The following is a 26795-nucleotide window of genomic DNA, read 5'->3' on the forward strand; positions in this document are numbered from 1 at the left end:
TCGCAGCCTCGCTGCGTTGTTTGGGGACAGTCCGAAGATGGCGACGGCCCCGCTGTATTGCGTCTGCCGGCAGCCGTACGACGTAAGCCGGTTTATGATAGAATGCGACATTTGTAAGGATTGGTTTCACGGCAGGTAAGATATAAAAACTCTTTTCGCGTGACACGTTAGACAAAACGGGAAACAAACGGTTCTGTTGGCGCCCCGTACTGCGTTGTGAATAGTGGTGGATGAGCTGGGGCGCACGGACCGCAGCCGAGGCGATTTCACGGGCATCATTGTTGTGATTCGTGGTCTCTTGAACGCGTCTTGTCGCTTCCGCTCCTGAAACGGCAACTATGTCGCTGCGGCCGCTTGTCTGACACTGTTGGTCTACTTTACGTCCCTAAAGCCTGGCAGCCTTTCCTTGTGTATTTAAAATATCCGAACACGACCCGGGCTCTCGCAATCTCGCTGGCTAAGTTGCTAACGTGACACATTTGCTTGCACTGCGGCTTAAAACAGTTTGTGTTCTGGATAACGTGAACAAATCCAGGCCATGTAAGCTTCCTTTAAACGTGAAGTGCCACCAGTGGGCTTTAACTGGCGCCGAGGTGTTGTGAATTTTCCATTAAGAACTTAACAGGAGGTGATGGATGTCGGGTCTTGAGTTATAAGAGAGGCGCATTCCTTCTCATTACGAGACCTCAGCCTTCATGTCAGACACACTGGTAGAACTGGTATGTGTTTAGTAGGTAACAGCTGTTATTTTTCGTCAAGATATATATTTTAAAGACAAAGATCAGTCTAAACCTATTGTGCAATCTTGTATATTAGCTTTGTATCGCAATCACTGCCAAAATATTGAAGTGCTATAAAGTTAATGGTTCCATTTTACTTTGGCGTGTGCAGTATAGCGTTTTTGGTAAAAACTGATCCTACTTTTAATCTGGTAAACAAATAAAGGTCGCCCTTTCGTTGCTCCTTGCTAATTTATAAATTTGATACACCAAGTGTTATATACACCTAGACATAAAGGTATATTGACATAATTGCGGGAGCAAAGCGGTCAAAGAAAGGGCAAGCTGATTTTGACGAGTGAGAAGAAGATACTAAACAAAGACCAGCGGTTTAGTTAACCAATCCAGAGTTTCTCAATTTGTCCGCATTATATAATCTTTTTCGGTACCCTTCATGCACACGATCAGCCTTTTATTTCAATTATTGACGCTAACTTGTTTTTAAGGCCAAGGAGCCCGTGTCTTCGTGAGATAATGAAGCTTTTGCTACGAGTGTTTGGTCTTTTGATTGGCAGCGGGGGTCGGGCATTTAAATCCCCCTTTTTGCAAATATGGGCACGTGGTGGGTGCCGCCTAGTGGTTGGATGAAGGCCCGCCTCTTAAAGAGATACGCGTCTCTTTGACGTGTCCGTTGCAAGTTTTGGCCGTGTGTAAAATTACAGAAAAATCTTATACTGACTGTCTGTCGTCTGTGTTGTTTGCTACTCAAAGGCACGGTAGTGTCACGCCGATGTGTGTTCTGTGGCTCACTGCTCAGTGTTTTGTGTCGTGTGTGAGATCCTGTCTTTCCATCTTGTTGAAATGTGCAGAATTACTACATGCCACCAGATTAGACTGTCTAGTCTAGAGGTGAGGAGGTCAGGGGATTAGGATCCACCGTGATCCACTGAGAGTTTTAGGCTTAAGTTTGTATAATATCTACTTTTATTGGGGTTTTTTTTGGTCTATTGAAACAATAAAATTGCCATTCACTGTCCTAGATCCTGGAACTTGTAGCATAAGATAAGATAATCCTTTATTCATCCCTCAGCAAGGAAATTTGCATATGATATGATATGGTGTTTGTGTGTGTGTGTGTGTGTGTGTGTGTGTGTGTGTGTGTGTGTTTAAGAATACATGAAGGAGAAGCAAAGACAAGATTGATAGAGACTCTTAGCCATGGGCAAGTTCAAAGCCCCATCGGTCAATGTCTGTCAGTGATGAAAATGCAAACGGGAGATAGATGGTCTCTGTCTTTCTACCCAAATGTTTACATGGTTTCATCCAATGGTACAAATAGTCCATTTCTTTCAGACTGACTGGGGAAATTTTATTAAATTAGTAATGCTTTAAATTTCTAAAATTTGTGATATGGAACCTTGCATACAATAGAAATATCCAGGTCCTTTATTCAGTGCGCAGCTTTCCTACATGTTTCCATAAACCACTCTAGTGTAAAGGGGGCATAAAGGCCCTTCGTTTAAGAGCCTCGTTCTTCAGTTGGAAGTACAGTAAGTGGATATGGTCCATGTAGGGGTTCATGCAAATGGTAGATAACTAATAAAACAAAGCAATGCTCAGTTGAAAACTGTTGAAACGGTTGACTTTCGCACACCTTAGCACCGATGATGACTGGGGCTTGAGTGAACTAGGCCCCACTCTTGGCGATCTACCCTCCATCAGCGATTCACCTCCAGCTCCTACGTGCCACATGTACGTCTCCGCCTAGATGTCCAGAACCCTTCTGCTAGTATTTAAGATCTGCAGCAACAGGCCTTCATGTCCTGACGGTGCCGTTAAAACTTTGGCAGCGTTTAGGAGGGACAACACGAGGAAGTGTGATGCTTGATGTAGGAGTCTGGGCACATGTTCAGCTCTGCAGGTCGGTATCATGCCGGGTAAGCTGGGATATGTGGTGTACCTGTACCTTCCCTTGTAAAGACCGTGTGAGCAGTCGTCCGTCCAGCATTGATTTCCAATGGATGCTTAGAGTAACGTCCTTCTGTCTGGATATAGGCTAGTGCCAATGATTCATTACAGGAAACCATGCAGACTATATTTATCAGGCGTGCTAATCTTCATCCAGAAGTAGCCATTCCCAGTTCACTGAACTGGACTATGAAAGGTAAAACCAAACCTAGTTTCCTGTGTTAAAGGACGTGCGTGATCAAAATAAGGAACAGCAAACCATGGCTCACAGAAGAAGGTCCCGGGGGAGTTGGGATGTGAGTGCTCTGTGTGAGAGTTGAGATCTCTGCGCTCTGTGAGATTGGCCGGGCTGTGGGGAACGTGCACGCTTGCTCACAGAGCCCATGCATGCACGCTGCAGCGGCTTCTGCAGGAAGTTGCCGGCCGCAGACCGGGCGATGGTCCTGGCCTTGCAGGCCTGTTTCCTTTACAACTTCCTGTGCTCATTAACCCCAAACGACTTCTACATCCTTGGCCATCACGAGGGGAGGCTGGGTGGAGAGTCTGGTCCATCTTCGCCTGGTTTTATCACGCTTCCACACTTCCTGCTGCCCCATGTCTGCTGAGTGAGCTCTCTTTGTGTTCTATTTCCTCCACTGTCTTCCCTCAACAAAGCTGTATTTAGCCCGTAGTGGCAGCCCATATATCAAAACGTATGGCATCCGGGCACATGTCTGGCCCGCGTTTCTGCTCCTGCTGATGGATGCACCCGTGAGGTCACTGTCGGGTTCCGTTTGGCTTCCTTGCTCAGATTTCACAGGTTCTTGTGAGACAACAGAAACCTTACACCTCTGCTCACGCTCGTCACCCATGCATTTGAATCCGGCCAAAGAGCTGACCTTGGTCACTGCTATTCACGTGTGTGTGTGTGTGTGTGTGACGACGGTGAAGGAAAATCAGGAATTCGTAGCACATACACTGAGTCCAACACCATAACTTGTTTAGGGGTAAACACAGGCCACGTTGAGATGAGTTTGTTGTTCGCCTGTTGAGGTATGTTAACAGCATATAAGTGCGCTGTGTGTCTGAGCGTGTGGGTGTGGAGAGACCGCTGTAGCTGACGCTCTGAGAATTCTGCAGCTATGCCTGCCGTAACTATGAAGACACTTTTCTTCTCCGCTTTACTATAGGTGAACTATTGAATAGATCTGTAGGAGAGCCATTGGTTGAAATGTTTTACTACTTGAGTTATAGCACTTCAGAAGTAGTCCTGGGGGCAAACAGCCTCAGGAGAGTGTTTTTCATGAACAAAACAAACTTTATCCTGCACAAGCAGGGTTTGTGTGCTTCCCAGGCCAGCTGGGAACCCTGCCTCTCCTATTATCTGTGTCCACCACCAGAAATGTGCTGACCACCAGCCTCTAATCTGGCAGAGCGGTGTTAAGAAAGACGAACGTGTCCTTTCATTGTTCTGCCCAGACTCCTTTGCATTCTGGGTCCATCCGACAAGCTCCCAGCACTCCTGTGCCTACTGATGGACACTGACTCAAAAGGCAGGTCAGCTGACAGAGATGTGGGGGGGCAGTTGGAGAGTAGGGGCATTAGAAGAGGATTCTCCTTCTGTTTGTCCAGAACTGCTCTATTCTGCTCTGGTGTTTGGGTGTTGAAGCTCCAACTCTTGTCTTTTGGAAGGTTGCAATGATGTTTCTTCCTGGCACAAACACTCTATAGAGAGGTTTAAGAATTTTTTGAATACAGTAAAACTGGGGACTTGTGGTGGTGGTGGTGTTATGGTTGTCGTCTTTGTCGTTGTTTTTCTGCATTTCAAATATACTAACAGCTCACATTGGGAGGATCAAGCAACCATTGCTTTGCCTGTATTCATCCACTTCCAGTGTGCATCTGTGTTACATAATCTGATTTATTCCAGCTAATGAATAAAGCACCTTATCGAATTCCCAGAATGCACTTCAGAAGCCATGGCTGTAAATATCTGCTGCTTCACAAAAACAACATGCAACCCCCGTGCAATAGGAAGTGAATGCCGTCACTAGGCAGAGGATTATTTTTAATGCCTTTATCATACGCAACATTTGCTGAAGGTTCAGCGATATAGACATTATATTTGTCTAATCTAGGTCATTATGGTTGTCATGAAGGTCATTCAAGGTCGTTATGGTTGTCATGAAGTCTGTCCATCATGTTGATTTGTTGTGGAGAAATGCTAGCATCGGCGGAGCTGTTCCGAAAGTACCCGCCACACGCCCGGAGGCAGCTCAGGCTTGTTGGCGCATGCTTTCCAGCGCTGCTCTGTGATTGGCTACCACTTTGCCTCTGTGATTGGCTGCCACGCTGCCTCTGTCTCCTGCTGAGCCCGTGCCTCTTCTGTTGTGCTTCACTGACACACTTTCCTAGCATGTTGCGTCATGCCGTCTGATGGAGAGCTACCGTAGCCGCTGCGGTGTCTAGAGCGGTCGCCTCCGTGGCGGGGACGCCTCCTTGGGTGCGAGACGCTGCGCTGAGCTTCTTTCTCCTCGTTCTGATGTCGCGACCACTGCCACACTTCCTCCCCTGGCCCTCGCGGAGGTGTGGGCGTACGTGCCCCACGCCGTTTTATTTTCTCACGCTGCACGTGAACCGGCGGGTGCCAGCGACCCTCATTCTTCCACTCGCACGCTGCCGTTGCTCCTGGATCACTTCTCAACCGGAGCAAAGGTCCAGATCTGCTCCCTGCGACTAGGTGACCAACATCCAGCAGTTTGTTGTGCAGTGGGTCCGGTGCACTGGCAGAGTGGCACAGGCATCCCTGTGAGTCACTTCCTCAGTGATAAAAAAAAAAAGAAGCTTTTTAATCGACACCCTGGCACTATGAGGGCTCTTATTGTTGGCTCCCATGGCCAGTCCAAAGAGAGAAATGGAGGACACGAGGGAGGGAGGGATTTGGCCAGCTGTCAGAATTTGCAACTAGCAGTTTTTTGTCCGGTAAATTGACCAAGAGCTAATGCAGCGGAGCATGTGTTGTGGTTACTCCGAATCCTCCTGTGTGCACCAGATTAACGCGCGGATCTCGTTTTTCGCTGTGGTGGTAGTCTGGTGCTAATGGAGAGGAGAAGGCAGACGGTACCAGCCAAAGGGAATGAAACGTGCTGTGTGTCCTCGTTTTAACACTGACGTTTCACTGTTGAGCTGTGCTAGCAGATTTTTCACCCCCTTGAGACATCAGGCTCTGTGCTCCTCCATCCCCCCCTTTAACTATACACACACACACACACTCCCACACACTCCCAGCTTGCTCTGCCTGGCGGGAGGGCCTAGGCAAAGCTTTGATGTGGACACCTCTGCTGCTACCAGGACGTCACTATTTTACAGACCCTGTTGTGCTACATGCCCTAAACCACCCCACCCCACCCCCGCTTCCAAAACTTCCACCCCCACTTCCGTGCCCTGGAGTGAGCCCAGATATAACCGCACATCTGGAGTCCCGACAGAGGCGGGCGGAATCAGGCTTGACCCGGTCTGGGGTCACTCGCAGGTCGTAGGAGCCTTCTGTGTGCTGGCACCTGAAGACGGTTATGGGCTTTAATATTCCTGGAATGGCCTGTGTGTACACAACAGCCCTAATGGTGCCTATACCCAAGATGCCTTAATAAAGAACCTTTCAAGGACTTTCCTTTAATTTCCTGTGTTTGGGTGTTTTTAGGTCTTGTTATGCAGCGACACAGCGATGTATATTGAAATGCAGTCTGACCAATGGTACTGTTAAGGGAGTGTCCACAGTCAGTCTGACCAACGGTACCATTAAAGGCGTGTCCATGATCAGTCTGACCAATGGTATCGTTAAGGGCGTGTCCATGATCAAGCGGTTGTTGTGTGTTAGAAGGCAGGACCTGGATAGACTGGTCAAAGCAAGAACAACCACCCAGTGCATCTGACTGTAGAAACATCACCATCCTGTCCTGGAGATTAGAAGGCCTGGCAGGACACATTCTTACGTCCCGCAGAGATGGAGAATGGTCAACTTAGTTTATGTTTGTATCAGTACATAACATAATGGTTTTGTTTTTCATTCATGTAAAGTATGTAAGAACACTAGATTAGTACAAAAGTGCGTGGATTGTGCAACTCTATCAGCTTCTGGCCTTCAGTCAGATTTCATGTGTTTGAAGTTTTACTAACCTCTTACGGTAGCATGTTCCAAACCTTTGGGCCAAATTACTACTTTCTGCAGATTTATGAAGATTTGGTGTATAACCATGAATTATTGAGCACTATATTACTCCTTGTATGCATTTAAATAGAGTTTATCATTTATCATTGTGTAGCAGTGTGGTCCTATTCCTTGACTGGAGAGCTGAGTTTTGAGGAAGGAAAGCCACGACACTGGCTGGAGATACAGATTTTTATGGCATGGCTACACACCTTTCCATGAGGATAACATGTTCCAGCCTACAGTAGGGTCATGCAGGCAGTCTACCTTTTGCATCCTTCATTCTCATTGGTCAGCATGATGTAGAGTCCACCATTTAAAAAAAAAAAAAGCAGGTCTGAATAACCCACCAGGTGAATTTTGTGTGTGTGTGTGTGTGTGTGTGTGTGTGTGTGTGTGTGTGTGTGTGTGTGTGTGTGTGTGTGTGTGTGTGTGTGTGTGTGTGTGTTTTCCCTAATAAACTAGAGTGCACTCAGACGTTGAAGTGAGATTGCAAGAGGCCACATGAGTCACCCATGAATAATAATTTCCTGTAATTTAATGATAATAAGGCTGAAATTATTCTTTTGGCAGGTCAAAACAAACAGATTTTATCAGAAAGCCTGGGCATAGTTTCAGTGTTATAATCTTTAGATTAATTGGTTAGTAAGTATTTCTGGGGTTAGAAAGTATTTCTTAGTATTGAATGCAGCTACTAGTCTCACCAAAAAACTGACAGTCACATGCTGCTTTCAAGCCAAGGCCTAAAACACATTTTTATACTTTATATGTTTCTGTATGTAAATTGGGTGATTGTTTGGTATAGTTTTTATCATACACTATATTGCCAAAAGTATTCACTCACCTCCCTTGACTCACACATGAGCTTATGTGACATCCCATTCCTAATCCATAGGGTTCAATATGGCGTTGGTCCACCCTTTGCAGCTAGAACAGCTTCAACTCTTCTGGGAAGGGTGTCCAAAAGGTTTAGGAGTGTGTTTATTGGGATTTTTGACCATTCTTCCAGAAGTGCATTTGTGAGGTCACATACTGATGTTGGACGAGAAGGCCTGGCTCTCAGTTTCCGCCCTAATTCATCCCATAGGTGTTCTATCAGGTTGAGGTCAGGACTCTGTGCAGGCTAGTCAAGTTCATCCACACCAGACTCTGCCATCCATGTCTTTATGGTCCTTGCTTTGTGCACTGATGCATAGTCATGGTGGAAGAGGAAGGGGTCAGCTCCAAACTGTTCTCACAAAGTGGGGAATATGGAATTGTCCAAAATATCTTTGTGCTGAAGCATTCAGAGTACCTTTCACTGGAACTAAGGGGCCAAGCCCAGCTCCTGAAAACAACCCTACACCATAATCTCCCTCCACCAAACTTTACACTTAGCACAATGCAGTCAGACAAGTACCGTTCTCCTGGCAACCGCCAAACCCAGACTTGTCCATCAGATTGCTAGCTCACTCCAGAAAACACACCTCCATGCTCTAAAGTCCAGTAGCAGCGTGCTTTACACCACTGCATCCGGTGCTTTGCATTGCACTTGATGTATGGCTTGGATGCAGCTGCTCGCCCATGAAAACCCATTCCATGAAGCTCTCTGCACACTGTTCTTGAACTAATCTGAAGGCCACATGAAGTTTGGATGTCTGTAGTGAATGACTCAGCAGTAACTTGCTGACCTCTTCGCACTGTGCACTTCAGCATCCGCTGACCCCGCTCCGTCAGGTTACGAGGCCTACCACTTCATGGCTGAGTTGCTGCTACCACTTCCATTTTCTTATAATACAGCTGACAGTTGACTGACAGTTGACAGTGGAATATTTAGGATCGAGGAAATCTCACAACTGGATTTGTTGCACAGGGGGCATCCTATCACACTTCCATGCTGGATTTCACTGAGCTCCTGAGAGCAACCCATTCTTTCACAAATGTTTGTAAAAACAGTCTGCATGCCTATGTGATAGTTTTATACACCTGCAACCATGGAAGTGATTGGAACACGTGATTCCAATCATTTGGATGGGTGAGCAAATACATTTGGCAAGATGGTGTATGTGTAACATCTTGTCAACTAAACCATGCAGCACTCTGGTCACTATGCTTTATAAATTAGATATGCGTATTTTCTCCATGACTGACATGTTGGACATGCTGTGTGTTCCAGCTGTGTCCACGTCGAGGAGCACCATGCAGCCGATATTGATGTCTATCACTGTCCCAACTGTGAAGCCACACATGGAGCCTCCCTGAGTAAGTTTGCTCCTCTGTCCTCCCTGAGTAAGTTTGCTCCTCTGTCCTCCCTGAGTAAGTTTGCTCCTCTGTCCTCCCTGAGTAAGTTTGCTCCTCTGTCCTCCCTGAGTAAGTTTGCTCCTCTGTCCTCCCTGAGTAAGTTTGCTCCTCTGTCCTCCCTGAGTAAGTTTGCTCCTCTGTCCTCCCTGAGTAAGTTTGCTCCTCTGTCCTCCCTGAGTAAGTTTGCTCCTCTGTCCTCCCTGAGTAAGTTTGCTCCTCTGTCCTCCCTGAGTAAGTTTGCTCCTCTGTCCTCCCTGAGTAAGTTTGCTCCTCTGTCCTCTCTGAGTAAGTTTGCTCCTCTGTCCTCCCTGAGTAAGTTTGCTCCTCTGTCCTCCCTGAGTAAGTTTGCTCCTCTGTCCTCCCTGAGTAAGTTTGCTCCTCTGTCCTCCCTGAGTAAGTTTGCTCCTCTGTCCTCTCTGAGTAAGTTTGCTCCTCTGTCCTCTCTGAGTAAGATTGCTCCTCTGTCCTCTCTGAGTAAGTTTGCTCCTCTGTCCTCTCTGAGTAAGTTTGCTCCTCTGTCCTCCCTGAGTAAGTTTGCTCCTCTGTCCTCCCTGAGTAAGTTCTATCCTCTCATCTCCTCTCCTCATCTTGTATGAAGCTTTATTGATTTGTTCCATTTGTTTCACACACCTGGGATTTCCCCTTTCCCCTGAGAGGCAGGGCCTTTTTAGGCTAATTGCACAACCTGATGTCTAGATGGAGATGGTTCAGGAGGGGTTCGGAGTTCAGTACCTCTGTCTGAATTCACAGTGAAGAAGCGGAACAACTGGCACAGGCACGACTACACGGAGCCAGACGACGGCAGCAGGCCCGTGCAGGCGGGCACCCGCGTCTTCGTGCAGAAGCTACAAGAAAAGGCCTTCATCAGGTGAGTGCCCTCCGTACACCCCAAACACACACACACACACACACACACACACACACACACCCCTCACCAGGCTACTTCACCCCCACCCTCTTACTGGGGCAAAATGTGCTGGCCACTTTACAGCTCCCAGAATTCAATAGTAACACACTAATGAGACGTCTAAGATTCTAGCAGGTGTAATGAATTTCTTTCATGAATTGACGTCTTTGATAGAGAACACATGCACACACACTGAGCAGTGGACAGACGACCCAACGAATGAAAATACAGCTGTGCAGCTGACTGACCTATTAGACATGAACCCCTTACTGTCTTATGGCAGTTTTAAATTGGCTATAAATGACTGTAACAAGCACCTGTTACAGATTATTCCATCACCTTTTTATGGAAGAATCAAGATGTGTGAACTGCCAGCGCTTCCCTTGCATGCTTATTCCTGCATGTCTGATTTTGGTGCGTGCGTGTGCGTGTGTGTGTGCGTGTGTGTGTGTGTGTGTGTGTGCGTGTGTGTGTGTGTGTGTGTGTGTGTGTGTGTGTGTGTGTGTGTGTGTGTGTGTGTGTGTGTGTGTGTGTGTGTGTGTGTGTGTGTCCGCCCGGTCTCCTGCTGGGCAGTGCGGAGGAGATCCTGCTGTGGATGCAGGGCAGCCAGGTATCTCGGCGCTACCTGGAGCGTCACGGCTTCCGCTACCCCATCGCCGTGGCCCATGTGGAGGGGCTCGGCCTCCGACTGCCCCCTTCCCACTTCTCCATCAAGGACGTGGAGCGATATGTGGGTAAGGAGGAGGGCTGAGTTTGGGGGTGGTGGGGTGAGATTGGGGGTGCTGGACTAGGTGGGATGGGGTGTCTGACTTGATCTAGAACATGTCTGTGATTATCTGTGGAGTTGTTTAGCCACTGTGGAATGACATCCATGTTTCACATAAGCAGTCGCCCACTGCTGCTCCTGACGCGGTACAGGGACGTTGGAGCTGTGGAACGGGCAGGAGCCACAGTGAACAGAGTACCAGCTGTTCCGTGGACGTAACCTCACTTTGAGGTCACCTCTGAATACCCCAATTTTCATTCAGTTCCTTCTCTCTCCCTTTTCTTTTTTTAACATCTTTTATAAATCATATTTATATATGTTCCAGGGGAATGGTAATATTTCTTTGTTTTATTAGAACCAATGCTTTGAACTGTTAGAAACCACAAAAGAAAATATTTGAAGAACAATATAGTTTTAAGCATGACACGCTTAACAAATAGCATACAGCCGAAAGTATCTGGCATTTGTCATTTTGCTGTTAAAAGGATACCCAGGCTGATGAATGGGCGTGAATGTTTTACACGCCAATGACGTTACGTCTGCTCGCTAACCCCCCTGGCGGCTCCGTGTCCGAAAATCGTGCTCCTGGAAGGCGACTGCGGGTTGGCTGCTGGGCTGACCTCTGACCTTAGCAGGCATTCGCCACCGGTCTCTGCCTCACTTAGTTGGCTTTTTTCTGCATTGCCCTTTGCTCCCAAGCCATGGGCCACGTCCCGACCCCCCCCCCCCCCCCCACCACCACCACCCCACTGCCCTGTGAAACGGCACTTTTGTGACGTGCTGCTTTTCAGACGAATGTTTTAAAGATGTTTGACAGTCAGTCCACTGCCCCAGATGTTGACAATAAAAGGAGTTTTTGTATGGCAAGCTGGACGTTAAGCTAGAAGAATTTGTATGTGAATATTATTGTGTGTGTGTGTGTGTGTGTGTGTGTGTGTGTGTGAGAAAGCTATGAATGCTCTGTGCCTGGACAATTGAAAGATATATTGATACTTGATTCTTACAATCTTTGTTTTTGATTGCATATAGAGGCGGTGCAGACAAAACTTCATAAGCCAGAAAGAGCAATTCCAGGATTTTTCTAAGCAATATTTGTGTATTTCTATGCAATGAAAACATTTGATGCACACAAAACGTGATCCGATAGAAACGGAGAAATGAGAGTAAAAGTGCGTCTCCTGTCAGGCCGGCAGCTGCGAAGTTCTGGGAGCTTCTCTACAACTGTCCTGCGCTGAGCTCCTGGGTGTCTACTGCTCCTCTCAACACTTCCCTCTGACGGGCTTGATTTGTTGCTTGCCAGCTGTTTGGTGCGTTTGCACGGCAGGTGTTCTGGCCATGCCCCCTGAGGGCGCTGCAGTGATGTCCCAGAGGGTCACGTGCACTGGAGTTTGGGTTCTCACGCTCCTGATGTGCTGATATTAACACTGAACCAGGTGTGTGAGAGGAAAGAACACATATCAGGTGTGGAACAGGAGCGTGCTAGGGCCTTAGGAGACACTGATGTGTGATGTCCTGGAACTGCGAGCTGCTCAGGTCACATTTCACACTAATGCTTTGTGTGATATTCCCAGTAGTGAGCATAATGTGCAAATCCACGGGTTGTATGTAGCAAAACCGCTAAATCATTCAAACAGGCTTACAAATGTTGAGCTGTTGTCTTTTTCTTTCTCTCGTTCGCACGCGTTCCCGCTGTGATCGTGTGCTTGAGCTTCGTGATCCTACGGGACACGTGCATATCGCTCGGGTGACGCACAGACATGTCCTCAAATGAAACCCAATGACTGCACTCACAGGTGGGGAAAAGGTGATCGACGTCATTGATGTGGCCAGACAAGCAGACAGCAAGATGAAGCTAAAGGAGTTTGTGAAGTATTACTACGGTTCCCAGCGTCCTAAGGTGCTCAACGTCATCAGCCTTGAGTTCTCCGATACCAAGTAAGTAGCTCCACCCACCATGCTGTTTGTGCATTATGAATATAAACGATACACCAAATCGGCACAAAAGAACGAGCCGTCACGCCGGGTCGTGTTCAGTCGTCACTCCTAAAGAATGATCGCACAGACATATTCCCACGGGGAGGAGAGACGGAGGAGGCAGTGCCTCTTGTCCTCGGCCCCAAGCTCCTGGTGTCCACCTCACAGTGATCTTGTGTTCCAGGATGTCTGAGCTGGTGGAGGTGCCAGACATCGCCCAGAAGATGTCCTGGGTGGAGAACTACTGGCCTGACGACTCGTACTTCCCCAAACCCTTCGTACAGAAGTACTGCCTCATGAGCGTCAAGGATAGCTACACGGACTTCCACGTCGACTTCGGCGGGACGTCGGTGTGGTACCACGTGCTGTGGGTGCGTTCTCATGGGTTCCTGACCATAACCGAACATCTGCCACACAAAGCCTTTTTCACACGGGGTGGTTTGTTGAGTGAGCGATGCTGCATTTAGTGCTGAGTGTGTCGCACTAATCGCTCTACGAATGTTTAATCACCTCTGTGTTGAAACATTCTTGTTGCACCAAACTGTGTTCCTCAGCACTGGAACCCAGACAGAAGCCATACAGTATCTCCTCAGTGCTTCATTGCTATTCATAACTGATGATTAATTCTCCCTCTCGTTTTGTTTTGGTATCCACCCTCCAGACGCTTTGTAAATTGCCATTACATTTGTTTATATTCTTACACTTGCTTTGTGGAATAGTGGTAATTACTCACTCAAACACTCATATCACATTCCAGATTATTGGCACTTTTTCACACCTGAACCTTTGGTGCTCTTTTACAACCCTGTGAGTTCATAACCACACTAAAGAAATGTAGGTCGTTTGTTGCACCACTGAATAGCCCCAGACTAAAATGTTAGTTTTACTTGAGCATGGAGCTTCTCAGAGGAGTCCCGTATGAAGACTCGGGCTGTCTGTGTTCACCTTCATTGTGTTTCTGTCTACGCCACCTGCAGGGGGAGAAGGTTTTTTACTTGATCAAGCCAACCTCCGCCAACCTGGCACTGTACGAGGAGTGGAGCTCGTCCCCGAACCAGAGCGAGGTGTTCTTCGGGGAGAAAGTGGACAAGTGCTACAAGTGTGTGGTCCATCAGGGAACCACCCTCTTCATCCCCACAGGTGAGACTGGATCCCACCAGCAGACACCCGCGTCCCCCCTGCACATATTGGGATATTCACTCATTATGAGGGACCAGCAGTAGTGCACTGAATCAGAGAAGCTTGCACACACACCTGATCCCAGAGTCACCGTCCTGATGGTGTCCTGTCCCTGGTCCCGCACTGCATGGTCATGTGTGGAGGCCTTGTCCTGGAGGTTTTGCAGCATATGTGTCCACCCTCGTGGGTGCATCGCCACGTGTGCTGTGGGCCAAGCCTCCCTCAGACCCCCGCACATGCACCTCACCTCACAGCTCAGATGCGTTTTCCTGCACCTTGTTCAGCTCATGAAGGGATTGGTGCAACCAGCGTGTTTGTTCACAAATGAACACTCTGCATGGTGGGAGCCTTGAGAAGAGTCTTTACATCACTGTACAGAGACTGATTCAGATGCCTGCTCGGTGATGGACTAGGCATGCCTTCACATTAGGTGGTAACCAGGGGAGAGCAGGGAACTGGTGGAGCCATTAATATATGGTGCCTCCGTATTGCTGTCATGGCTAAGTTAACTGCTAGCAGGATATGAATGGCTTGCAGCTGGAAAAGTAAGAACTGCTGCACTTTTGCCACCCACCGTGCGAGCGAGCGTGCGAGTGAGAACACATCTGCTGGTCAGCTGGTAATGTGGTCCATCTCTCTGCTCAGGATGGATCCATGCAGTTCTTACCTCCCAGGACTGCATGGCGTACGGAGGGAATTTCCTCCATAACCTCAACATCGGCATGCAGCTCAGGTGAGCGTCCCTGCTCAGGACGTGTGTGTGTGTGTGTGTGTGTGTGTGTGTGTGTGTGTGTGTGTGTGTGTGTGTGTGTGTGTGTGTGTGTGTGTGTGTGTGTGTGTGTGTGTGTGTGTGTGTTCAGCTAGTGAGTTTCTGTGTTGGATCTTCCACTGTGGTTCTGTTTGCCAGGTGTTATGAGATGGAAAGGAGACTAAAGACTCCTGACCTCTTCAAGTTCCCGTACTTTGAGGCTATATGCTGGTACGTGGCTAAAAGCCTGCTGGAGACCCTCAAAGGTGTGTGATGGCTGACCAACGCTGATCTAATCTACTAATGCAAAACCCAGCCTATATGATTTTGTATTTGTGTATATATTTTGTTATTAAATTCGGTCCATATATGTGCAAATGCCCCTGAGACGAAGTGTTATGAATTTTTTTATTACTTCTGGCCGGTGTCTGGGCCAGAGTTGGCCTGCTGTATGTTCTATCAGCTGCTGGTTTCTCTTTATCAGACCTGCGAGAGGACAATTGCCTGCCTCCGAACTACCTGGTGAAGGGAGTTAAGGCTTTAATCGTCGCACTAAAGAGCTGGCTGAGGAGAGAGGTGGGACACTATGACAACACGTTACTGTGGGCACTGGCACGTAGTCTATGACATTACACCATTACTGTGTGCTCCTAATAGAGAACTCCTTAATTATCTCTATTTATCTGTTGGCTTATTTGTTAGATGGGAGGATGGCTGGTTGCAAAGTAAAAATCCGATTATGGCCTGAATCATGTAATCCCAGAGCTTTCCTTTTATCTGCATACCCAAGTACATATAAACGTGTTGATCAGATTATTAACAAAACCATATGATTTTCTGCAGGTTTCGGATTATTGTGCATGTAAAGCGGTCACTGTCCCTGTGTTGGAAATTGTACTGAGCAAACCTTTATTTCTAATATATTTGCTAATGCATTTCAAACTGCATATTAATCTGCTTCCTTGGGCTTCCTGCCCTGAGCTTCTCGCAGTGTGTCGTGGAGATGCTCTCACTGGTGTGACCTCTGCCAGAACAAACGTGTCATTTTTATCTGTTATGTGTTCCACTCCAGGTCACGGAGCCAACAAGCGAGGTTCCTGACAATATCAGACCTAACCATCTCATTAAGGAACTCACCAAGGAAATACGCTTTTTAGAGGTACCCTTCTCAGAGCAGAGCTCCACACACACAATCCAGCCATGAATTTTATAGTCACTCATATTTAATGATGCCATAGAATTATGTCATAGGTTTGCAAATTGCATCTTTTAAGGTCCATTTCTTGTAGCTCACCATCTACCCAGTGGTCATGATGAATGAACCAGTCTGTTAAAATAGTTTAAAAGTCTGCTAAAAATAATCAGAAAAAATCCAAGGGCTGTAAATTGAATTCGAGATCTGGCCATGAAACACACATGCGCAGAGGGGTGTGTGTGCTTCAGCTGGGGCACGTTCTCAGTGGAAGCTCAGGTTACATCTGAACGTAGTTTGAGTTGTAGATCTCGGAAGCAGGATTGGGAACTTGGACTGCAAATCTAAATTAGTCTCTTGCGTCATAACTTTTAAATGGTGCTCAGGCAAAAGATTAGATTCCCATTACCTACCATTTTGTTGCCATACTTGGTATACTGTGTAGTGTAGAGCAATACTAGTATGTAAAAAAAAAAAAAGGATTTAATGTCAATGCTGATTTATTTGTAAGCCTCTGTCTGCCACGCCTGTAGGAGGATCACGGTGGGAACGGCGGAGGCAAGCTGATGAAGTCTCAGGGAAGCTCAGTGTGTCCGTCCACAAGGACATCGCACGAGACGGGGTCTCAGGCCCGCAGGAACGCGGGACGTCTGCGACAGGACCACCACCACCACCACCATCACCACTCCCACACACCCAAGGCTCCTTCCATCCTGGACATCTTTGAGCAGCACACGCAAGAGGTTCTGAAGAGACTGGAGATGGGCCCCCTTGAGGATGTAGGAATCACACTCGCGCGCGCACGCACACACACACACACACACACACACATATAGACACGCGCACACACGTCTGCATGCATTCATTTGGCAGACCCTCTATTCTAGACAGGGAAGCGCATGTGAATACACAGCCTGGAGAGTGAGAGGAGGGTGTGTAGCTGGTCATTGTGCTTCTTCCTCTCCTGTCTAGGACTCCTCCTTCGGCATGGAGGTCAACGGCAAATTCAACAAGGCGTGCACGGCGTCCGCCGCTGCGGCCGAGCGGAGCCTGGACAACCACCTGCGTCTGGTGATGTGTAACGGCCGCATCATCAGGTCAGCGCACTCTCTCGCCATCTGCTGGTGACTCCCAGCCATACACCGTGCCATGTCCGAATCTCCCTCACGTCTCGGTACTCGTTTGAGCTGAGGTTTTTCGAATAGTCATCCATCGCAGAAAACGGCTCGATTGTGTTCCTCCCGAAACGAGTGCACAACTGTAAGAAGTAATAGGCGGTAGTGTAATACGGTTTCTGCGGCGGTCGCCATGACACCTCCTCACAGGGATGAGAGGTGGCACGTGCGAGGGAAAGACCTGCCGGAGAGAGAAGGTACGGGTGAGCAGAGCAGGTTCCCGGCCCCGCTGGAGCGTGAAGAGGAGCTGGCGCAGGTGGAGCAGAAGTCCGCAGCTCCTGCAGGTGAGCTCCACGTCCTCGTGCTGGACGTACTCCTGGACACCACCCCTTGTGACACCTCCCTGATCTCTGAAGTGAGACTAAAGCCGTGCGCAGTCCCTCTTCATCCACGCCTCAGGAACCTCTAACCTAAATGATCTACGCGTCTGCTCCAACCTTAGTCACGGTGCAGATGTACGAGGTATTCAGTCTTCTGAACGGTTCTCCCCAAGACTGATGGGTAATAGAATGGGGCAACACTGTGGCCTGCCCGGTTGGTCCAAGGTCCTGCTGGAGAACCACACTCATGTATACAGCGAGCATGTAAACTGTAAACAGGAATCAACCTGATGGGTTTCCTCTCTGGTTTCTAGATCTTTGTAAGATGGAGAGCTCAGAACTCTGCAACAACAAATCAACAAGATCAGATTCCTCGTCTGACTCTGAGGAGGAGGGGCATTGCGTCAGACAGGTATGTGCCGCTGACTGCGTTTGAGACCATGATTGTACAGTCTTGTATTGAAGAAGCATTGGCTTTTGGTCAGCAGTCAGGTACGTTTTTTTGCAATAGTTGTCATGGTTGTGTGGCTGTATTAATACAAGTGGGCAGGCAGACGGGTAAGTAGGCAGGCAGATGGGTAAGACACATGGAGAGAAAGACGGGCATGTTGAATTGTCATTGTCTGTCAGCTGTGAGGGAGAGTTTGCCGACAGGTGTTTGACTCTAAATCGAAATAATATAGACATAAACTGCAGAAAGGTTTTTTGTCACATTGTGTTTTGTTCTACCAGGGCATTGTGCTAGGCTAGAAAGTAACTTTGTGGTATCTATCTAGAGAGCAGATATATTTTTTGTTATTACACTACCATGTGCAGTTTTATGGGAGGATCTTGAGATGAGATGGGAGTCTCTCAGAACTCCATATACGCCATTGTAAGAAGCATTCAGCATGATTTATTTTTATTTTGCAAATGCACAGAAACTACGTGCAAGTCGTTTAGCAGCTGTAGTCTGATTGATTTGTTCGAGTGCAGCACACGCAAGCAACGAAGGCCAACTGTGAACTGAACTGTGAGCTGATGGCCACACGACCATCAGTCACTGTTATCGTTAGTTCTTCTAAATCAGTCTGGTGCGTCCCTGGCCTTATCCTTAGACTGCTTGTCCTTCTCTACACTTGAGATCTCACTGAGGCAAATTTCACATGCTCGTCTGTGCTCCAAAGAAAAAGCAGTCGTCGTCCGGAGAAGACTCAGAGAGCTCACTGAGGGAGGAAGAGGAGGAGGACGTGCTGAGGAAGAAGGATGTCTCACCCAACAGGACAACCGTGCACTGCTCCAGTGACCCAACACACTTCACACCTGTTAGCCAGCGACAACACAGCAAACCTCTGAAAAGGTCAGACATATGCTTGATTTGTTCACAGATCACATCCCAACTCTGCACTGGGAGCATGTGTGTTTCATCCTCGGATGCCTGTTCCACTATATCATAAAAGCACCTGCTCCTTTCCTTCTGCGTTTCAGAGACCCTTCTACCTCACCAAGCACAGAGGAGGATGCTATTCAGGGCATGCTGTCCATGGCAGGCTTGCTGTACCCTCCTCTGCCAGAGGAGGGCGCCAGCTCCCAGGAGTCTTGGTGGTCCTGCACCAACCAGCCGTCCCCAGTCTACAGTAAGGGTTTCATATGGTGGCTAAAAGCGAGACCAACATGATTGCGTGTCTAATTTCACGGCTACCCTTCAGTGAAGATCTCGCAGTAAATAAAACAAGGTTGTGATTTGGACCATCGCTTTCCAAAGGGGAGGATGGTGTGATGAAGGTGACCTCCCCTTAGACCTGGGTTCCAGTGCCAGGTAACACGTCTGCCTTCACCTTCATCTTTTTTTTCTCCTCAGGTGGGAAAGAACCTGCATCAGTAGAGGAGAACCATGATTCCGACAGCAACTCTACAGTCAGCAGTCAGGTAAACCTGAGCCAAAACGCCAAACTCTGGCCTCGCTGTCACTCGGGCAGGCCCTGCTCACTCACGCATGTTTGCATGTACGGTGCAGGAGGAGAGCCGAGTGTCTAGGCAACAGCGGCGGGAGGGCGGAGCCAGACGAGGCCACAGAGTCCAGGAAAACCTTAGCTTCATGGACAGCCAAGGCAGCTGCAGCAGTAGTGAGACCTGGAGTAGCCACGCCCCCTCGCCAGGACGTGGAGAGAGCCCCGCCTCCTCAGGCTACCAGTACTGTGAGACTTCTATATCCCCACCCCTGCACCCCTGTAAAAGACCAGCCCCCAATCCACCACCAATCAGCAACCAGGCCACCAAAGGTATGTAGCCAGCGGTCCACTGCCCCCACCCTGCAAACAGAAGCTTTTTTCTTTTGAGTTCACCATTTAATCAAGGTCCAAACAGACTGTACTTGAGTCCTGGCTGTATTTATTGTCTGTAACTATAATTTTTCTCATGGTTTTGGTCGGGGGGGGGGGGGGGGGGGGGGGTTCCCACTTTGCTTTAATCACATGTACATTTCACTCTTCTTTCTCAGGGAAGCGTCCGAAGAAAGGCATGGCCACGGCTAAGCAAAGACTAGGGAAGATCCTCAAACTCAACAGACATAAACCATTTTTTGTTTAGTGTTGAAGGTGACTGCAGTCTCAACCTGTGGGAGTGCTACACAAACAGACCTTCTGTATCTTGCCCACATTGTGTGTGTGTGTGTGTGTGTGTGTGTGTGTGTGTGTGTGTGTGTGTGTGTGTGTGTGTGTGTGTGTGTGTGTGTGTGTGTGTTGGGTCACAGGGTATTTAAGAAGCACAGTTCTCTACACTCTGTGTGAAAAGTAAATGGCTACAGAGACACGGTCAACAGCTAGCAGTACAGGATATGCAGGCGCTTGTTTGAGCAGAACCCTTGGATGCTGTGTTTGTTCCCGGAAAGAGCCTCGCTTGTGTGGCATCCAGCATTTTGGATCAAAGGTGTGTTGCAAGACCTCAGGACCACTGGAGAGGAGATGATGAACGTCTTGGATCAGAGTATTTTTCTTGTGGCCCTTCCTAGGGGAAAGGACGCCATAAGAAAGGCACTTCTTCCAACGAAAAAAAAAAAATCTGATGGTGATATGAGCATTGAGGTGATTCTCCAAAATGGCGCTCACTTGCTCATGCTCGTTCCCGACCCACAAGGCCACATGTGACGGGAGGGGGGGAAGCTCACAGCCCTCATCTTCCTCATCTCACCTCTTCCTTAATTACGTTTGCTGAGGAAGAAACTTCAAGGAGAACGTGATCTTTCCGGCTCAAATGACCATGCTGTCTGCCTTCAGTGCGGGGATGGAAACGGGCTCCAATCAGCGGATCAGGTCCAGTCAATATTGGAAAGGGTGGAAGGGGCACGGACGGGAAGAAACGTATTTTAACATTTTACCCATCAACTCCCATTTGAAAATCAAGTTTGCGTTACATGCAGGGAATCCAATGTTGGAAGGTAGTTCTCTATTGCCCCCTAGTGGGCAAAGATGTAGTCACAATGTGCAAAACTGTCCTGATGGGCAGAAACATCTTTTCCTTTTAATTTATTCCAATTTTTACACTTTTGGTGCTTGTTTCAGTCACTGTTTTTTTCTGTTAACTTTGCTTGAAATATGTATTTATTGCTAAGAGTGATCAGTTGTTATTTTAATGTGAACTTTTTGTTTTCAAGACAATATATATTTTTAATGGAGTTCTCTTGTACATACCCTCTGCAAGATCTACAAGAGGACCAGTGTTTGATGCATTACAGCAGCACAAATAAGATTTTTTTAAATTTAAAATTAAAGTATGTCTTTGTTCATTGTTTTTTTATTTCCTTTATATAATTCAACCTTAAAGTGCAAAGAGTTAAGTACATTGAGATGATGGTCACTTAAATGGCAACATAATTACATAATTTGATGTTCATGATTACATAAAAGGAGTCAATATGTTCTCATGACATTAGTGTTTGCAGACTCCTTAAAGCTGGTTTTATGCAAGCTTCTGCTCTGCTGTTTCACAGAACTCTTAAGACAAGCAAACTGAATTTGAAACAGTAGTTCCTATTTTAGAAGTGTTAACATATGTGTTAAACTAATCATACCAGTCCTTTTTATAAATGCTTTAAAATGACTCTGGGGAATTGTGTCGATGTGCCATTATCTCCAAACACAGAGTAGGCTTTGCTGTTTCATTATTCTTAACTGTCTGAAGTGGTGCTGAGTTTTCTCTAACAATAAGAATGATCTCTGTCCCAGTAAGGATTGGTGTTGTACTGGGGAGGAGAGCTTTGACTATTTCTGTTGAAGTGTATTTGGCTACTCCTCTTTTTACAAAGAATTAAGAGTATTTATTTTTCTAAGACATGTCTTAATCCATGTAGAGAGACATTTTGCAGCTGTACCAACAGTGTGTATGGTTTTTTTTTTTAATTATAGTTTTACTTCACTTATGAGACAGAGTGCTGTGTGTCTGTGTGTGTGTTGAGTTGATTTGCTCCGATTCTGTTTAGTCTGAACAACCTCAGGTATTGATCAGGCCAGAATTTAAGAATTTGGTCCCTTCGATTGCCAAATAATGTTATCATTTTAATTGCAAATTTCAAGTCCATTTGTTTCAATTGTGGTGTGCCTCAGGGATCCGTGCTCGGCCCTGAAATATCATAGGCACCAAGAGCTACATGAGCCAGGGATGATGTCATTTTCTCTGTATTCAGGTTAAATATACAATGCATGTCCAGACAACAACAAACAAAATGTTCTGTCTTCCCGTTCTTGTAATTTCATGCTTGATATTACTCGAGAGCCTCTCCTTTTTTTTCTAGCAAATGTTTTTCAAAAGGTTTTGTCAGGCAAGTAAAGTGGAAACTTTTTCAGGCAATAAAAGGCACCTCTGCAGGCTTCCCAGCATTTCACGTTTTCCTGTGTTGACAGCAGATTGAGCTTCTCTCCCATCTTAATGGGGACCTTAACTGCTCAGGGCTCTTGGGACTGACTTCACAGATGACTTAATATCTTACTTGTCAGTACCTGGAAACATATGATCAACCCAAAAGTGGTTACATTTTGAAGGGCAATTGTTCCTACAGTTCAGGGCAAGTTTTGACACTTACTAGTGGAGTGCGTTTGAGTTTCCCCAGTGATGATTAGTTATTTGCTAAACGTCAACTTGTTTATTGTCTGCTACCTGCCAAATTATATTGCACTAATTTTAAACTTTTTTTGCATGCAGCTTTGAAATGGTCTTTTGAACAAAGTTCACGTAAGACCCCAGGGTCTTCATTTTAAAATGGTGTTGCTCAACCCTCTTAAGGAGATAAATGCCCCTGCAGAATTTATGTCCAACCTTAACACACTTGCCGCTAGTCCTGAAGACCGTGATTAGTGGGGTGATGTGTGTTAGATCACAGCTAGCACTGTCCTGCTTGGAGTGAGCTCTCTGAAGTAGGGTTGGACACCTCCTAATTTAAACTTTTAGTCACAAGCTGCCAAAAAAACTCCAAGGCTAGTCAGGAGATTTGAGACGATGTCTGCAAGAATTACATGTTGTGGTTTTAACGTCATGTCTGCTTTACATGTGCTTAACAGACTCGCATATATTATGGTGCTATGGTGCTAATTTGACCAGTTCTCTGGCCAAGGTGCATATTATACTGCTGGAATGATATTACTCAAAATCTTTCAATTGTTTTTTTTTTTTTTATGGTTGATGCTGTACATAACTTTTTATCTCTCAAAATACTCCACCAACTGCAGCGTAAGTAGCTGCGTTGTATACACTACACTGTTCTACTTCTGTCTCCTCTGCCAACTTCATCATACGTTTGTAGCTTGCAGGACATTTACTTGTACAGTATTTATTTGTCATTCTTTGTTTTCATCATTTCTTTTGGTCTGGTCAGTTTTACACAGAATGAAAATGTTGGTCATAGTGTGTACATTTCCTAGCTTCAATGCTATCATTTAGTTTCTTTTTTAAGTTTTTGGTTATCCAATTTTTATCAAATAATTGTCACACTGTATTAAATTGCATTGTATCTTTGGATCTTTGATAAATTCAGTTGTACAATGTGGCCTGTAAATATTAAAAGATTTATGAGTGAATTCATCCTGCTTGTGATTGTTTTGCCTCTAGCTGTATCTAATATATCCTTGCTCACTAACTGGCAGATTGCATCTGAAAGTGTCAACTGTGAAACCACTTATACGGTGTTCATTTTTGCTAAAGATGACATTTCTCTAAATATTCAATTCAAAACTGGCACAAAATAGCCAATTATTAGTCACTATTGATTAGCAAGAATGCATTTTTAAGCCTAAATAGCCATTTTTAGCTTGTAGTTCTTTCAAGTTTTTTTTCTTTCTGCTGTGCAAAGGAGATGAGGTTTTAAACAAGTTAAAGGTCAAATATAAACTAGATAGGCAAAGTTTGTGAACAAACTTTATGTTGGCTTGCAAAGCAGCTGAAACGTTGTTTTGAATGTTGTTGACCTCCTAATGTTAAAGGTTGTTTTAATGTTGATATCCTGCTAATTGATGTTGAAGGCTGTTTAAATGTTGACAACCTGCTAAATGATGTTAAAGGTTGTTTCAATGTTATCACTGTTAAATGATATTCAGTGTAGTGCTAGGGATCAGCTTTTGGGTAATTTCACCAAGTCTGATCACCAAGTCTTGAAAATTAAGAGATTGATGAGATGGAGGGATAGATGAAATGATAGAAGGGGAGGATCGACAAATGCCATCAATATACTTTTCAGGGTAGTGCAAGGCATCAGCTCCTGATTCATTTTACCAAGTTTGATCACGATATCTTGAAAATTAAAGGAGTTATGAAATCAATGGGACCATATGGGAGGATGGAGGGATGAATGAAATGATAGAATGGGAGGATAGACAAATGGCATCAATATGATATTCAGTGCAGTGCAAGGCATCAGCTCCTGAGTCATTTTACCAAGTTTGATCACGATATCTTGAAAATTAAAGGAGTTATGAAATCAATGGGTCCATATGGGAGGATGGAGGGATGAATGAAATGATAGAATGGGAGGATAGACAAATGGCATCAATATGATATTCAGTGCAGTGCAAGGCATCAGCTCCTGAGTCATTTTACAAAGTTTGATCACTATATCTTGAAAATTAAGAAATTGATTAAGTCAATGCATTCTTATGGGAGGATGGAAGGATGAATGAAATGATAGAAGGGGAGGATAGACAAATGGCATCAATATGATATTCAGTGCAGTGCTAGGGATCAGCTATTGAGTCAGTTCACCAAGTCTGATCATTAAGTCTTGAAAATTAACGGAGTTATGAAATCAATGGGTCCATATGGGAGGATGGAGGGATGAATGAAATGATAGAACGGGATGATAGACAAATGGCATCAATATGATAATCAGTGTAGCACTAGGCATCAGCTACTAAATTGACTGGTGTGGTTGATGCTGATGTATTTGGCTAAAGGGGTAGTTGCAGTTGAGGGGTAGTTTAGCTGTTGGGGTAATTATTGCTGAGGGGTAATTGGCTGTGGGGTAATTGATATTGAGGGGTTATTGACCTGTTGGGGTTATTGTTGTTGATGGATATTAAGATTACTGTGTAGTTCCTGTTAAAAGCTTGTTTAGATGTGGAATGTTTTGTTGAGGGGGTATTTACCTTTGGTGGGGCAATTACTGTTGAGGGGCTATTGGCATTGGGGTACTTAATGCTGATGTATTTGATATTGTTGAAGGCTATTCGTTTAATGGGGTTCTTGATGTTAAGAGGTAATTTAGCTGTTTGGGGCAGTTACTGCTGAGGGGTAATTGGCTGTGGGGTAGTTGACATTTAGGGGTTATTGACCTGTTGGGGTTATTGTTGTTGATGGCTATTAAGATTACTGTGTAGTTCCTGTTAAAAGCTTGTTAAGATGTGGATTTTTTTGTTGAGGGGGTATTTACCTGTGGTGGGGCAATTACTGTTGAGGGGTAATTGGATGTGGGGTAGTTGACATTGAGGGGTTATTGACCTGTTGGGGTTATTGTTGTTGATAGCTTTAAAGATTTCTGTGTAGTTCCTGTTAAAAGCTTGTTTAGATGTTGTATTTGTTGTTGAGGGGCAATTACCTGTGGTGGGGCAATTACTGTTGAGGGGCTATTGCCATTGGGGTAGTTAATGCAGATGTATTTGATATTGTTGAAGGCTATTTGTTTAATGGTGTTGTTGCGGTTAATAGGTAATATAGCTGTTTGGGGCAATTACTGCTGAGGGGTAATTGGCTGTGGGGTAGTTGATATTGAGGGGTTATTGACCTGTTGGGGTTATTGTTGTTGATGGGTATAAAGATTACTGTGTAGTTCCTGTTAAAAGCTTGTTTAGATGTGGAATGTTTTGTTGAGGGGGTACTTACCTGTGGTGGGGCAATTACTGTTGAGGGGTAATTGGTTGTGGGTTAGTTAAAATTGAGTGGTTGTTCAGTTATACAGTTAATACTGCTGCAGGGACTGAGGGAGAGAAGAGGTTCCGTGCGTGTGTGCTCCATCTGCTCTATCTGCCCCTCTGATCCATCTGCCCTTCTGCCCCATCTGCTTTATCTGCCCCATCTGCCCGTCTGCTCCATCTGCCCCGCTGCTCTACCTGCCCTGCTGCTCTACCTGCCCCATCTGCCCCTCTGCTCCATCTTCCCCATCTGTTCCTCTGCTCCATCTGTGTGTGTGTGGTGTATATGTGTTTGACTGTGTGGAGTGGGTATGAGAGAGATGCATGTGTGTGTGCGTGCGTGTGTGAGGGGGAGGGGGAGAGACATTCAACATAACTGACACCACTCTGAGTGGAGGAGCCTCGTTTAATGTGATTTGCACCCTCCGAACAAACGGTCGTAGTTCGGGCTCTATTTAACGTATCGTTTAACCGAAGATATTGTATGAGAGAGGACCCCTGGCTGATCATTTTGCTGTAATTTGTGTATTGTTTGACCCAATATTTTCTGATTTATGACAAGTTAAAAACAGGCAAATTGTGAAAAATCCCTTAACTGAAACACGGTCTCTGCCACTGTAGACGCCTTGTTTAATGTGATTTGCACCCTCCGAACAAACGGTCGTAGTTCGGGCTCTATTTAACGTATCGCTTAACCGAAGATATTGTATGAGAGAGGACCCCTGGCTGATCATTTTGGTGTAATTTATGTGTTGTTTGACCCAATATTGTCTGATTTATGACAAGTTAAACACAGAGGCAAATTGTGAAAAAGACAGTTCTGATTTTGAGAAATTAACATGGGAGTTAATGGGGCAGTTTTCTGTGTCTAGTGCCAAACAAATGCTCATAACTCTAAAAGTAATTAATAAAATGATTAGATATTTTGGCGTGCCAGAAAGGACAAATATCTCTCTCATTTAAAATTTAAATGGAGCTTCTAGATGAAAGTGGAAGGAATTTACAGCTGTTT

The 26795-nt window shown here is 46.0% G+C and overlaps 1 protein-coding gene across 1 annotated transcript; it reads left to right on the top strand.

The window, feature by feature from the left end:
- kdm7ab (lysine (K)-specific demethylase 7Ab) lies at window positions 1-23461 on the top strand. Its single transcript, XM_077022026.1, has 20 exons — window positions 1-135; window positions 9029-9114; window positions 9904-10021; window positions 10634-10794; window positions 12620-12761; window positions 12985-13171; window positions 13778-13940; window positions 14625-14712; window positions 14887-14993; window positions 15212-15303; window positions 15800-15886; window positions 16453-16698; window positions 16892-17016; window positions 17245-17378; window positions 17729-17826; window positions 18581-18753; window positions 18882-19030; window positions 19255-19322; window positions 19411-19675; window positions 19894-23461. Exons 1-20 carry the CDS (start codon window positions 38-40, stop codon window positions 19980-19982), a joined length of 2676 nt encoding a protein of 891 aa, XP_076878141.1. The 5' UTR covers window positions 1-37; the 3' UTR covers window positions 19983-23461.
- The last annotated feature ends 3334 nt before the right edge of the window (window positions 23462-26795 follow it).

This window comes from Brachyhypopomus gauderio, chromosome 11 (genome assembly GCF_052324685.1).
Source record: "Brachyhypopomus gauderio isolate BG-103 chromosome 11, BGAUD_0.2, whole genome shotgun sequence".
NCBI classification, from domain to species: domain Eukaryota; kingdom Metazoa; phylum Chordata; class Actinopteri; order Gymnotiformes; family Hypopomidae; genus Brachyhypopomus; species Brachyhypopomus gauderio.